Source organism: Electrona antarctica (assembly GCF_951216825.1).
Source record: "Electrona antarctica genome assembly, chromosome: 3".
Lineage (NCBI taxonomy): Eukaryota > Metazoa > Chordata > Actinopteri > Myctophiformes > Myctophidae > Electrona > Electrona antarctica.
This window is the reverse complement of record NC_136808.1, coordinates 47,313,896-47,326,879: the sequence shown is the minus strand read 5'-3', so window position 1 is coordinate 47,326,879 and position 12,984 is coordinate 47,313,896. Positions and strand designations below refer to the sequence as shown.

The 12,984-nt window shown below is 47.2% G+C and overlaps 1 protein-coding gene across 3 annotated transcripts in view; it reads left to right on the top strand.

Moving 5' to 3' along the window:
• The window catches only part of ppfia1 (PTPRF interacting protein alpha 1), a 72,672-nt gene that overhangs the window by 39,514 nt on the left and 20,174 nt on the right, over positions 1–12,984 (top strand). For 2 of the 3 annotated variants that reach the window (XM_079496817.1, XM_079496815.1), the window contains exons 13-22: positions 45–124; positions 587–746; positions 2,079–2,332; positions 2,755–3,022; positions 5,821–5,850; positions 7,143–7,261; positions 7,972–8,129; positions 8,801–8,912; positions 11,871–11,952; positions 12,372–12,572. In XM_079496817.1, coding sequence (XP_079352943.1) covers positions 45–124; positions 587–746; positions 2,079–2,332; positions 2,755–3,022; positions 5,821–5,850; positions 7,143–7,261; positions 7,972–8,129; positions 8,801–8,912; positions 11,871–11,952; positions 12,372–12,572 — 1,464 coding nt within the window. The remainder of the gene's footprint in view (positions 1–44; positions 125–586; positions 747–2,078; positions 2,333–2,754; positions 3,023–5,820; positions 5,851–7,142; positions 7,262–7,971; positions 8,130–8,800; positions 8,913–11,870; positions 11,953–12,371; positions 12,573–12,984) is intronic. The other variant, XM_079496816.1, reaches the window with a different exon arrangement.

Sequence of the window (12,984 nt, the reverse complement as noted above, 5' to 3'; positions counted from 1 at the left end):
TCACATGACATTAAGTTGTTTTTCCAACATTTCTAATCCTCCAGGAACAACTTCTGATCCAGATTGAGACCATGAGGTCAGAGAACGACCAGGGGAGGAGCAGGAGCAACTCTCTGCTACATGGGTAAGAATTACACCTTAACCATGGTAACATTTATACCTCTATGGTAACATTTATACCTCTATATGGTAACATTAACACCTCCTATGAGGTCTGAGAACGACCAGGACAGCACTAGGAGTAACACTCTACTGCAGTAGGTTCCCAACCACCGGTACGTTGACCGGCACCGGTGCCATTGGGACATGTACCCCTGCCGGTCCGCAAACATTTTGTGAACTGTCAGCCGGTCCGTGAAAATATAAGGGTTGGGAACCCCTATGGGTAACATTTATACCCTAACCCTAAGATTAACATTTATACCCTAACCCTAAGATTAACACCTCTATGGGTAACATTTATACCCTAACTCTAAGATTAACACATGGGTAAGATGTACACTAGGCATGTAACGGTATTTCATAATATATGGTCACGATTTAAATCGATAAAATAAAAACATGTTTCTCTTGTGTGTTTGTGCAGGCGGTCCCACCTGGGCAGCACCCCAGACTTCAGGTACCCAGTCTCCGCCTCCTCCATGATGGACAGCAACTCAGACCACTACGGAGGAGGGGGAGGGGCTTTGGTGCTCCGGAGACCCCAAAAGGGGCGGAGCCTGGCGCTGCGCGACGAGCCCTCCAAGGTATGCTTAATTATTTTAACTTAACAAGTCTTCCAAGGTACGCTTACTTATTTTAACTTAACGAGTCCTCCAAGGTACGCTTACTTATTTTAACTTAACGAGTCCTCCAAGGTACGCTTACTTATTTTAACTTAACGAGTCCTCCAAGGTACGCTTACTTATTTTAACATAGCAAGTCCTTAACCGGTTGGTATAACGTGTTCCTTCCATGCGCTACGTCCAACCAGGGATTCTCCCCCCCTGGCAGGTGAAAAGAGGTGTCTTGGACTCCTCATGCATTGAAGGAAGCATGAGCTCAGTCCGTTGCTCTCCCCAGGTTGGCAGAGGGAGTGTAGAGCCCAGGATTACATTAGATAATTGACACTGGGTGAAAAAATGGGTTACAAAATCGTGGGATAAACTTTTAAGAGAAAATAAACGAGTCCTCCAAGATATGCTTACTTATTTTAATTAACGAGTCTTCCAAGGTACGCTTACTTAATTTAACTAACGAGTCCTCCAAGGTACGCTTACTTAATTTAACTAACGGCCCATGAAATTGTGAAATCTACAACATGATTATTAATAATGTCTCCGTTTATGTGTCGAGCTCTGATTGGATAACACGTCTCCTCCTCCAATCACGCTCTAAAGCAGTGGTTCTCAAATACCGGGCGTGGACACATTTTATGGGTAACTTTATTGCTATTTAAAGAAAGATATGTATAAAAAGCCACCATTTTCAAGAATTCAAAACAAATTCAATGATTTTCAGCAATTTCACGAAGAAATAAAAGAAAAAAATCACTTTGAGAACCACTACTCTTCTTAACGCTGGGCTACTTTCTGATGCTTTCCTTCCTGTCTGTCTGTCTGTCTTGTGTTTTTCTCTGTCTTGCTTCCGTTGTGGACATCAGAGACATGTAAGTTTACCTGCTGAGGAACATTTGTTTTTTTGTAGTGACATCACTTCCTGTTGCCACTTCCACTTCCTGGTCACTCTAGTGTTGATTTTGACAGCAAATTTTTATCAGTCATGACTTGGTTTCTCAACCTTTGGGTTGGGTACCCCAATAATACTACTTTGGCCAAGTCTCGCGACCCTGGGCCATTGGGAAAAATCTCGTTTAACTCGTCATTGAGTTAACATTTACGTTGCGGTGTCTGGTGGTGGTGGTGGTGGTGGTGGCTCCTCCCCGATACATTTACACATTGACTGCCGAATGAAGTGGCTCCTCCCCTGCTCATTAAGCCCCTCCCCTGTTCATTTGGCTCCTCCCCCTGCTCATTAACCATTGGTTGTGGCTCCTCCCCCTTCTCATTAACCCTTGCTTGTGGCTCGTTCCCCTGCAGGTGCAGACGCTGAACGAACAGGAGTGGGAGCGCGTGCAGCAGGCTAACGTGCTGGCCAACGTGGCGCAGGCCTTCGAGAGCGACATGGACCTGGACGACATGGAGGACATGGAGGAGGACATGCGGGACATGGACGACCAGGATGATGACATGTTCAGCTCCGTGGACATGCTGTCCCCCGGAGGACAGGCCGACGCCCAGACCCTGGCCCTGATGCTGCAGGAGCAGCTAGACGCCATCAACAACGAGATCAGGTACACCATCCTTAGAATAATCAGTCATTACAATGATCAGTCATTACAATGATCACTATGATTCATTAGAATAATCACTATGATTCATTAGAATAATCACTGAGTCATTATAATGATCAATATGATTCATTAGAATAATCACTATGATTCATCAGAATAATAATAAGAGCAGCTGGACAGGTACACGATCGTTAGAATAACTGGAAAACATTGTTCCTAAAGAAACAATGTGGGCTGTCTAGGTCGTCCTCAGAGGAGCACTCCACCGTCGTTGGAGCGCTCGGTTTTAATAACGCAACGTCCTGCTGCCTCCGCATTATGCCACATTTCAAACAGGTGCTACGTAGGGTGATGTCAACGAGCCCTTCCGAACTCCAACACTAATAACCATCTCTCTCTCTCTCTCTCTCTCTCTCTCTCAGGATGATCCAGGAGGAAAAGGAGAGCACAGCTCTACGAGCAGAGGAGATCGAGGGTCGGGTGGTGAGCGGGGACAGCCTGGGAGGACAGATGGACGGCCTGGGAGGACAGATGGACGGCCTGGGAGGACAGATGGACGGCTTGGGAGGACAGCGCTTCCGCTCGCTCTCGTCCATCCCCCCCTCCCCCCCGGGCTCCGGGGGCTCCACCCCCCGACGCATCCCCCGTAGCCCCAACCGGGAGCTGGACCGCATGGGGGTCATGACCCTGGTAACAACACGCCCCCTTTTCTTCTAAACACATTCCATGTTGTTTCCATAGGTGGGATCGTGATAACCTGACTCCGCCAGATGGGGCAGCAGAGAGTACACTGGGTTCCCCCCTCCTGCTCCCATCTGGGAACTCTCAGGCAGACTTGATGCCCGGCCACAAAATGGCCTGGCCAATCAGCAGCAGCTATTCCGCCTCTAGCTGCTGCTGATTGGCCAGGCCGGCCGTATTTTTCTCGTGGATGGCCCAGATGGTTCTAATAGCCTTCCCCCGAGATATCTCGTGGATGGCTTGGATTTGGTTAACACATTTGCCGCCATTGGCATAGATCTACGGCAATCGGTCTTGTATAGTGGTTATGATCGATCGAGTAGCAATGCTACTTACATTAGAAAATAGCGTCCATCTTGATCCGCACCCACTGTGTCTGTTTCTTTCGATCACCTTATCTCCAATTCCTTGTCCCAGATGGCATTTATGGTCAAAACAAGCTGTATTCGACGGTAAATGGTGCATTTATATAGTGCCTTTATCCAAGGCGCTTTACATAGATTGTGCATTACATTCACCCATTCACACACATTCATATACACAGATGTCGGCGGAAACCATGCAAGGCACCAACCAGCACATCAGGAGCAATTAAGGGTTCAGTGTCTTGCTCAAGGACACTTCGACACTAACTCTGGGGGGGCCCAGGTTCAAACTGGCAACCTCCGGCCACTCTACCCCTGAGCCACCGCCGCCCCCTAGTGGCCACTCTACCCATGAGCTACCGCCGCCCCCTAGTGGCCACTCTACCCCTGAGCTACCGCCGCCCCGGTCCACAGCCAACGTAGAAATGGTCGCGGTAAACCTTTGTGATCTCCGAGCAATAGAAGAATATCCGGCCCGACACCACGCACATTGAAAGTAACATAAGTAACATCCGGTTGTGGTTCGTGATATTAGCCTGGATTAATATCACTGTGTAGATATTAGTCTGGAACTGATTGGTCACCCACAACCCCTCAGTTTGAATGTAATCAAACTGAGGAGTGCTAGTATTTCTTAGGATATACAGGTAACAAATTAAAGAAAAATTAAAACAAAACTTTTAACTGAGTGGAGAAACGTAACATAATCCATACAGCCGTGCTGCTTGCTACAATTCACTGATTGACTGCCAGATGAATTCTATGAATCCATACAGCCGTGCTGCTTGTGTCAAGTTGTTTTAGAGCAGTGCCAAGCACTCCCAAGAGTGACGGGAGTGTTTGTCTGTCTGAGCACCACCTTTTGACCCCTGCAGCTGAGGAAGGAGGGAGGGGTCATTACACCCCTCGTGCTTAAGTCAACAACTGTGCTTTTCTCCAAGGCACCGCTCACTTCAAATTATGGTGTGACTTTTATTTATTTAGGTTTTGTGTTTACATGTTTGTCGTACTCGTTTGCTTAGCGAGTGTATGCAACTGACGCTGACCATAGTATTTTAGCCCTAGCCAACAAAAATGAACACGGCCATGAAAGAAACTAAAACATAATTGCCCAGACTCTTCTTAAACAAAGATGGCGAAAGCAAACATTCTTTGTTCTGGACTTTATACAATTGTAAGGTACAGAACACTGAAGTCCTTAAACCAGAAACCTGACCTTGTGTGTGTGAGTGTGTGTAACTGTCATAACCCTGACCCTAACCACTGTGAGTGTGTGTGTAGTAACATTCATGTTGACCCCATGTCCTCTAGCACTATTGCTACGACCCCTACATCATCTCCCAGCAGACTGTCACATACCTGCCCTACGCTGCCCCCGGTGGTGGGGGTGGCTCCCACCAGCAGACTGTCAAATACCTGCCCTGTGGTGGTGGTGGGGTGGCTATGGGTGCCTTCTGCCCCCCGCCCGCCTGTAGCTATGCACCCTACTTTATTCAGGTACCTCCCTTTCCCCTCGCCACCCCTCCCCTAACCCACCCTGGTTTGGCGTGTCTCTTCCTTGCTTCTGTCCATCTCTTTCAGGGTGTGATTAAATTAAGCAATATTACACGAGAGGCTGTGGCTGCAAGAACGAGCCGAAGGAGAGTTCTGTAAGCAGTGCAGAAGTGCCATTCATGACAGTGTAACACACCCTCGAGTATTGTGATTATACAAGTTACCCTTAAAACTAAGATAGTCGCCAAAGAAATCATAATTTTTAATGACAGATGAAGCCACTACGACCACAAATATCCCAATAAACTAGCTAGTCTAGCCACCGAGTCTGCGGCGCTCTGTGAGAACAACACGGCTGAATTATTTGTTTTAATTAGGTGTTCCGGCTAGAAGGCTGTTTCAACCAATCCGATTGCTTCCTCGAAACGGCCTGTCGTATAGTTACTCTTACACAACGCAGCGATTCTAACTCTGAATTTCGGTTTCTGCTTTCAAGACTGAACTTGCACACTGCGTGTGCGTGTGTGTGTGTGGCCATTATAGGAGACTGCGTTGTTTCCTCTATCCATGACTTGTGTCTGACCAGTATGTACAACTATACTGTATGGAACAATGTTCTTCCCTCTATGCACTTTGTAACTGGCTGTCCTCCTGTTGTCTGACTGCACTGGCACTGTTTATGTCCTTCTGATTATTATGCGGACATAAATGAACATTTTACAAGTGTGTGTGTGTGCATGCATGGTTTGTGGTGGGGGTCTTCCGTTGCACCAGGGGGCAGCTGTGCGTGTATTACTAATGTATTTTCTCCTCTTTCTCTCTCTCTCTCTCTCTCTCTCTCTCTCTCTCTCTCTCTCTCTCTCTCTCTCCCCCCTGCCATGCCTTCAGCCTAGCGACCTGCGGAAGCACCGCAGGAAGGTAATCTAGAGATCTGCTTTTTAGTCGGTGGCTGTAATCTAGAGATCTGCTTTTTAGTCTGTCTGTAATCTACAGATCTGCACGTCATCTGCCTGCACCCCCTACCCCCCCATCACTCCCATCCACCCTCTCCATTTCAACCCCCCCATCACTCCCATCCACCCTCTCCATTTCAACCGATCTGGTTAGATCTAGTTAGATCTGGTTAGATCTAACCTGTTCCTTAGATCTGATGTGACATTTTACAGTCACGTGTAGGTTGCTCTGAACAACACAAGAACGTTACTATATTGTACAGAATGATTTCCCTTGTACTTTACACTTATGATGCTAAAGACGTGTCCACACGTCCTCTCAAATAAAACCATGGGGTGCTAAGGACGTACTGTGGACACATCTTTAGGTAATTTTTAATGATATAAAACAGTTAGTAGTAGTCAGGTGATATTAATAAAATCTGGGAATACATTTCTTACCAAGAATTTTCTTCACCATTGTGTTTGTAAAGGTGTCTACTAACATATCACACATTGGTTTCTATTCAAGCACCCTAGGGGAATCTTTGACAGCTGCTGAATGTTGGGGTACATCAACAACCAATATATGTTGTTCTAAATTGTATTATACTTTTAGTAGCATGAGATGTGACGTGTCAAACTAGGGGGTTTTCATGATCCTGAATCCATTCCAAGCATTAGTTTAAATAGTTTTGCACGAAAAACACTCCTTGGGCTAAATTCGGTTGCACTTATTAGTGTAATGGAAGATAATGGAAGATTTTACCTCTCGGTTTTGGGGGGAAATGAAAGGCGGAGCTTTTCAGAGTAAAATCTGCCTCATCTGGCACTCTAGCGAATTTATTCTGAAAACTTCCCCTGCAAAAATAGTGTTTCTAGATATTTTGGTCATGACGCCATGTTCACGACCAGAATTTGTCCTGAAAATGTGGTCTCACTTCCATCATGGACTACAAAGTCACACCTCCACGCATCGCTCCCCTCTCTCTCCACAAGGAGGGGCAGTGCAGCAAAGCATTATGGGAACACAAAATACATCTGCTCAGCAGCACCTTTTCAGAAGACACTTCTGTCTTCTTCTGTCTTTGTGCATCTGTTGGACCACAAGGAGAAGGAGAGATGCCACGCTATGACCGATAAGGACAATGCTAGGACAATGCTTCTGGAAGACACGCAACTCCTCCTCTTCATCCTCATGTCCACTCTGCCTGTCTGCCTGTCCCTCCAGTCTGTCTGTCCACTAAACATGTGTCCTGTCTGTCTGTCTGTCTACAGTCTGCCCAGTCTGACGACAAGGCCACCATCCGCTGTGAGACGTCACCCCCCACCACGCCGCGCTCCATGCGTCTCAGCAGGGGGGGCGCGCACACCGCCAGTCACGAGGACATCCGTGGGTAAGAACCCATTTTCACCTAACCCTAACCCTAGCACACCGCCAGTCAGGAGGACATCCTGGCGTAAGAATTTACCCCTAAACCTAAAACAGAGGTTCCCAACCACTGGTACCAGTACCACTGGTGTCACTTGATTGACTGTGAATGTGTGGATGTGTGGCTCCAGGCGGCCCCGTAAAGACATCGAGCACTATTCTCCCGTCACATAGCCTACTTGCTGAGCAAAACAAGGAAGTGTGGCTTGCTCTGGTGGGCGCAAAGCATAGCTACTTTTGTGAATTTAATAGTTTTATGAGGTTAATATTGCTATGTTTGTAACCGTTTTAGAAAAGCAATAAGCCACGCGAGGTCCCAGCTTACCGTGGATTTTATAATGGCTGAGAGGGTCCACTACGCGTCGGGTCTACATATGCCTCTCAGCCATTATAAAACACATGGTAACCTGAGACCTCTTGTTGCTTATTGCTTTAGAAACCAATGCGAGGACATCCGCGGGTAAGAACCCATTCACACCTAAAACAGCCTTAAAAATGGAAAACTTCAAATATTTATTAAAAAATCACACCCGTGTGAAGTGAGAGGCGCTCTTATCATCATACATTATCTCATTCTGGCCAATCACAATTTGCGTCCTCACTTTTCCGTCTTCACTTTTCTGCCATTACTTTTAGCTTCAATATGTACTTTGTGTGTGTGTGCGTGTGTGACAGGGTGGACAGTAACCCCAGCAGCAGTAACAGCTCTCAGGACTCTCTGAACAAAGCAGCCAAAAAGAAGAGCATCAAATCGTCCATCGGACGTTTGTTTGGGAAGAAGGAGAAGGGACGACCCAGCCCGCCCGGCAAGGACAAGGACCCGTCCAGCCAAGGTCAGTCCCAAACAAATGTTTCCCGACACCTACAAAACTTGTGTCTGTCTGTAACTATCTCCAGGGTCCCGCAATTAAGCTCTCTTGTCCACTCTCTACAAGGCCAGTCTAGCCTTGTAAACCTGCATTTATATGTTATTCAATATATAACTTTTCTAAACCAAGCCCTGTTTTCATGGTCATGTAGGCTGTTATTGTATTTTCTGTGCGTTAACTATATTCTACCAGTTTAACACAGTGATTCTCAGCCATTTTAATTTCAACGACCACCAAATTGGTAGAATCAATCTACATGGCCAAAAGCAAGTGTTCATTTAACTCAGAATGTAGGCTAGTAAGGCTACAACATTAATGGTTAGCAAACGCTCACATCAGACATGTATACATTAGCCTACTGTCTTTTATTCATCATCCAGGGCTAACCTTTTTTAGACATGTCAATATCAGTATGTCAATGCATTATTTTGTTGACTCATATTTAGGCCTATTGTACACATTTTGTCAACATTTATTCCTCCACATGTGTTCACATGTATTACCGAATAATGGCTATGCTATCTGAGAGTGTACAGTACACATGGAACCAAATGGACCCTTACAGGTCTGTAGTGTACAAATGGAACTAACCTCTCTCTCTCTCTCTCTCTCTCTCTCTCTCTCTCTCTGTGCAGCGGGCACCCCAGAGGCAGAGGGCTCTCCCAAGGACGGCCTGAGCATGGGTGGGGGCACCCTGGGGGGAACACTGGGGGGTCCCGCCGACAAGAACCGAAAGCTGCAGAAGAAGTAAGTCACCCCCCCTCAACCACAGTTCAGTGTGCAGCGAACCGCAGCACACATGTTTAAGGGCTTTTATGCACTTAGCCCCGCGTTCCGAAAAACAGCTCTACAAGCTCACAACGCGCCTCAGCGAGACACACCGTGAGCTTGTAGATCAGTCGATGCGTGGCACGGGCCGTGGCTGAGTGTAAAATCCGTCTTCATGGGTTGATAACGGCCTAGTGTGTGGTTGTTGGATTACTGTGTTTTATAACATGAAAGACTAATATAATAATAACTAGAAAATAGTGTTCCTGAAGAAACAGTGTGGGCTCTCGACTCGAGCCTGCATTATTGGTTGTTGCTCGGGCTGTGGCCCCGCCCCCGTGCCTGCGTGGTTGGTTGTTGCTCGGGCTGTGACCCCGCCCCTGTGCCTGTGTGGTTGGTTGGTGCTCGGGCTGTGGCCCCGCCCCGTGCCTGTGGTTGGTTGTTGGCCCCACCCCCGTGCCTGCGTGGTTGGTTGTTGCTTGGGCTGTGGCCCCGCCCCCGTGCCTGCGTGGTTGGTTGGTGGTCGGTCCGTGGCCCCGCCCCCGTGCCTGTGGTTGGTTGTTGGTAGGGCTGTGGCCCCGCCCAGGCCTCGAGGCTGTGTGGTTGGTAGGCATGTAACGATACTCAACTCACGATACGATTTTTCACGATATTTTAAACAATTATTTTCCAGACAAATTACCGAAAACCTTTTTTTTATGATTTATCTCATGCCTTCTTGTTTAAAACCTAGCTCGAGTTAACATGTAAAAAAAAGCTTTCTTTGGATAGATGTAGACCTATTTGACAATGCAGGAACATAATTGCCTTCCTTGATGTATTAATGAGCATCAACGACCATCACCTGGGCACACACAGCTCCCCTCTGCAGTGCTCTACTACTGAAAGTGACTGCATGGAGTCTGTCTCATTTCTCTCCAAAAGCACTTGAATATGATGGAATACGATTAAAGCTCACATTTCATATCACACATCGTTTACTAGCCCCCCTAAAAATATATCGTTGGGATTCACGACGATAATCGTCAAGATTAATATCGATATATATATATCGATATACGATATATCGTTACATGCCTAGTGGTTGGTTGTTGCTCTGCCACCGGGCACGCCCCTTTTGCACCGGGGTTGAAACGGTTCCCTTTTTTCCCGCCTAATTTTGAACCAAACAAATCGGTTCAGATCCCTAAAAGTTCGGAACTGGAACCAAAGGTGGTCGACTGGGCATGTCACTGTTCAGGTTGGAAGATGCAGATGTGATATAAACCAATGGTTTTCAACCCTTTTCATATCAAGGACCATTATTTATTCTGCATTTGAGCCACGGACCACCATTTGATGACATTTAACCTCTCAGATCCACCCCCACCACCGCCTCACGCAGCTCAGCCGTCACTTAGAGTCATTTATACATCGTAGCACGCCGCTATCGCACACGGAAAATAACCGATCTGCAAGCTCACAATGTTGTCGACAGCCTGGTCACAACCTAAGACGGAGAGAAATCTCAAGCATTCTATGGATGTGTTTACCTTGCTGTGGTGACTTACAGCCTGTCTGCTAAATGCACTAAACTGTAATTGTCGTGAGCTTGTAGATCTGTGATTTTCGGTGCGTGATGCGACGCAGGTACAACTCTGGCTTTAGCAGCATCCCCCCTCCCCCCTCCAGTGTTTTCCTTCAACAGACACATAATCGACACATGCTTTTAGATGCCTCTTTAATTAGCATTAATTCATCCTTATAATTTGTGTTATTGTTTTGCCAACACCCCCCCTCCTCACCCCCCTCCCCCCTCCTCACCCCCACCCACCCCTCACCCCCACCGTGTTTGTAGTCCAAAGACAGGGTAAGTTGTAGTCCACATTGCTTCTGCTTTGCCTCATCTCTCTCTCTCTCCCTCCCTCACTCACTCACCCATTAACTCCTAGGACCCCTCAAACCCCCCTCAAACGGTGGTCCCTGCGTGTTGCCTGATGGCTCTATCCATGCTGTGCTCTCTCTCTCTCTCTTCCCCCCCCCCCTCCCTTGCGTTCCACAGAGCAGCTTAACTAACAGGAATGTGTTGTGTGACCAAAAAACGTCTTTCAGCCAAAGCTGCTGCAGCCACAACTCTGTTTTTCCACTGTTATTGTAGTGTTTTTTAGAAAGTTCCCAACATTTATGTAAGTTCAGACAGACAGACATGCAGACAGACATGCAGACAGACGTAGACAGACAGACAGACAACTGTAAGTTCTGATAAGATTTCTAAAGAAAGAAGACTTGATAACATGTCACTCAGCCCCATCTAGTGGCCGCTAAACCTAAGTGTCATTCCAAGCTTTATTCAAGCCAAGGTGGTCTAATTTTAAACCTAATTTGTCATTGCAAGCTTTATTCAAGCCATGGTGGTTTAATGTTCACCACCGGATGGCGCTGTTGTGACGAGGTTCAGTGATTCACAGCGAGGGCTTTCTGGGAACTGCAAACCTTTGCATGGTGATGAACTCCTTCCTGAGATGTCTGTATGGAACACTCCACCTGTGTGTGTGCATGTGAAACTCTCTCCTCTGCTCTGACCCCTCCTGGGTACTACTGGGTACTACACCAAGGAATGCCTCCGCTCTGCATTAAACAATCCTTTCACCCAAATCCCACTGGCCTCTTGACCCCCTGGAATTATGGGTAGTGGAGTCCTTTTCACAACGCTGAAGGGGGGGAAGGGGCTCCAGATGGGTTTCTGTTGTTGGCTGTTTCTCAGGGCGTGCGTGTGTGTGTGTGTGTGTGTGTGTGTGTGTGTGTGTGTGTGTGTGTGTGTGTGTGTGTGTGTGTGTGTGTGTGTGTGTGTGTGTGTGTGTGTGTGTGTGTGTGTGTGTGTGTGTGTGTGTGTGTGTGTGTGTGTGTGTGTGTGTGTCGCTAGTTACTCTGCATGTCATTAATGTGTGTGCGTTTCAGGCATGAACTTCTGGAGGAAGCTCGCAGGCAGGGTCTTCCATTCGCCCAGTGGGACGGTCCTACAGTGGTGGTGTGGCTGGAGGTATTATTACTATTGTTAATATCATTACCGTATTAGGGGTGAAGCCCAAAGGGGCGTAGACTAGGGATGTCCGATATTATGCATAAAAAAGTAATATCAGAAAAATATCGGTATCGTTTTAAAAAAAGTTACAGGAGTTCTTACTGTATGGTGTGTGTGTGTGTGTGTGTGTGTGTGATATGAATGTATGGTATGTGTGTGATGTGAAATGTGAGCCTACCATAATATGAACCGCGCTCTTTTGGTTTGCAATTAATTAATTAATTTCTAGCAGCTGCAGAGAATGGATTTACCAGACACTGCACGCGCCGTGCCTGTGACTCTGAGCCTAGGCTGAAAACCCTGCCCGCGCGAGTGACTGTCTCTCACCTCTCTTGTCTCTCTCTCTCTCTGTCGTCGTCCCCCCCCCCCCCCCCCAGCTGTGGGTGGGCATGCCAGCGTGGTACGTGGCAGCCTGCCGTGCCAACGTGAAGAGCGGTGCCATCATGTCGGCTCTGTCGGACACAGAGATCCAAAGAGAGATCGGCATCAGTAACCCTCTACACCGCCTCAAGCTACGGCTCGCCATCCAGGAGATCATGTCTCTGACCAGCCCCTCGGCCCCGCCCACATCCAGAACGGTAGGCGGAGCTCTATCGCACACATGCACGCACGCGCGCACACACACACCGCACATCAGTCGTTGCCAAACCTTTTTAGCCCCAGAACCCAAAAGAGCACATTACTCAAACTAGTGAACATTAGCAGATCTACAAGCTCACAACACGTCAGGTTGTGAGCTTGTTGATCGGCTATTTAGATTAGATTAGATTTGATTCAATTTATCGTCACTGCACAGAGTATTTCAAATACTTTGACAAACAAATAAAGAGAGGCGTCTAGCCAGAAGTACAATACAGTAATGAGAGAATATTACTTCTTATTTTATGAAATTTCTTTGATGATAAAAATGAAATAAACTGACCCATTTTTTATGGATCCCTTTATTTTTGTGGTCCCAGAAATGGGTCGTGGCCTGGTCTACTGTTAGAC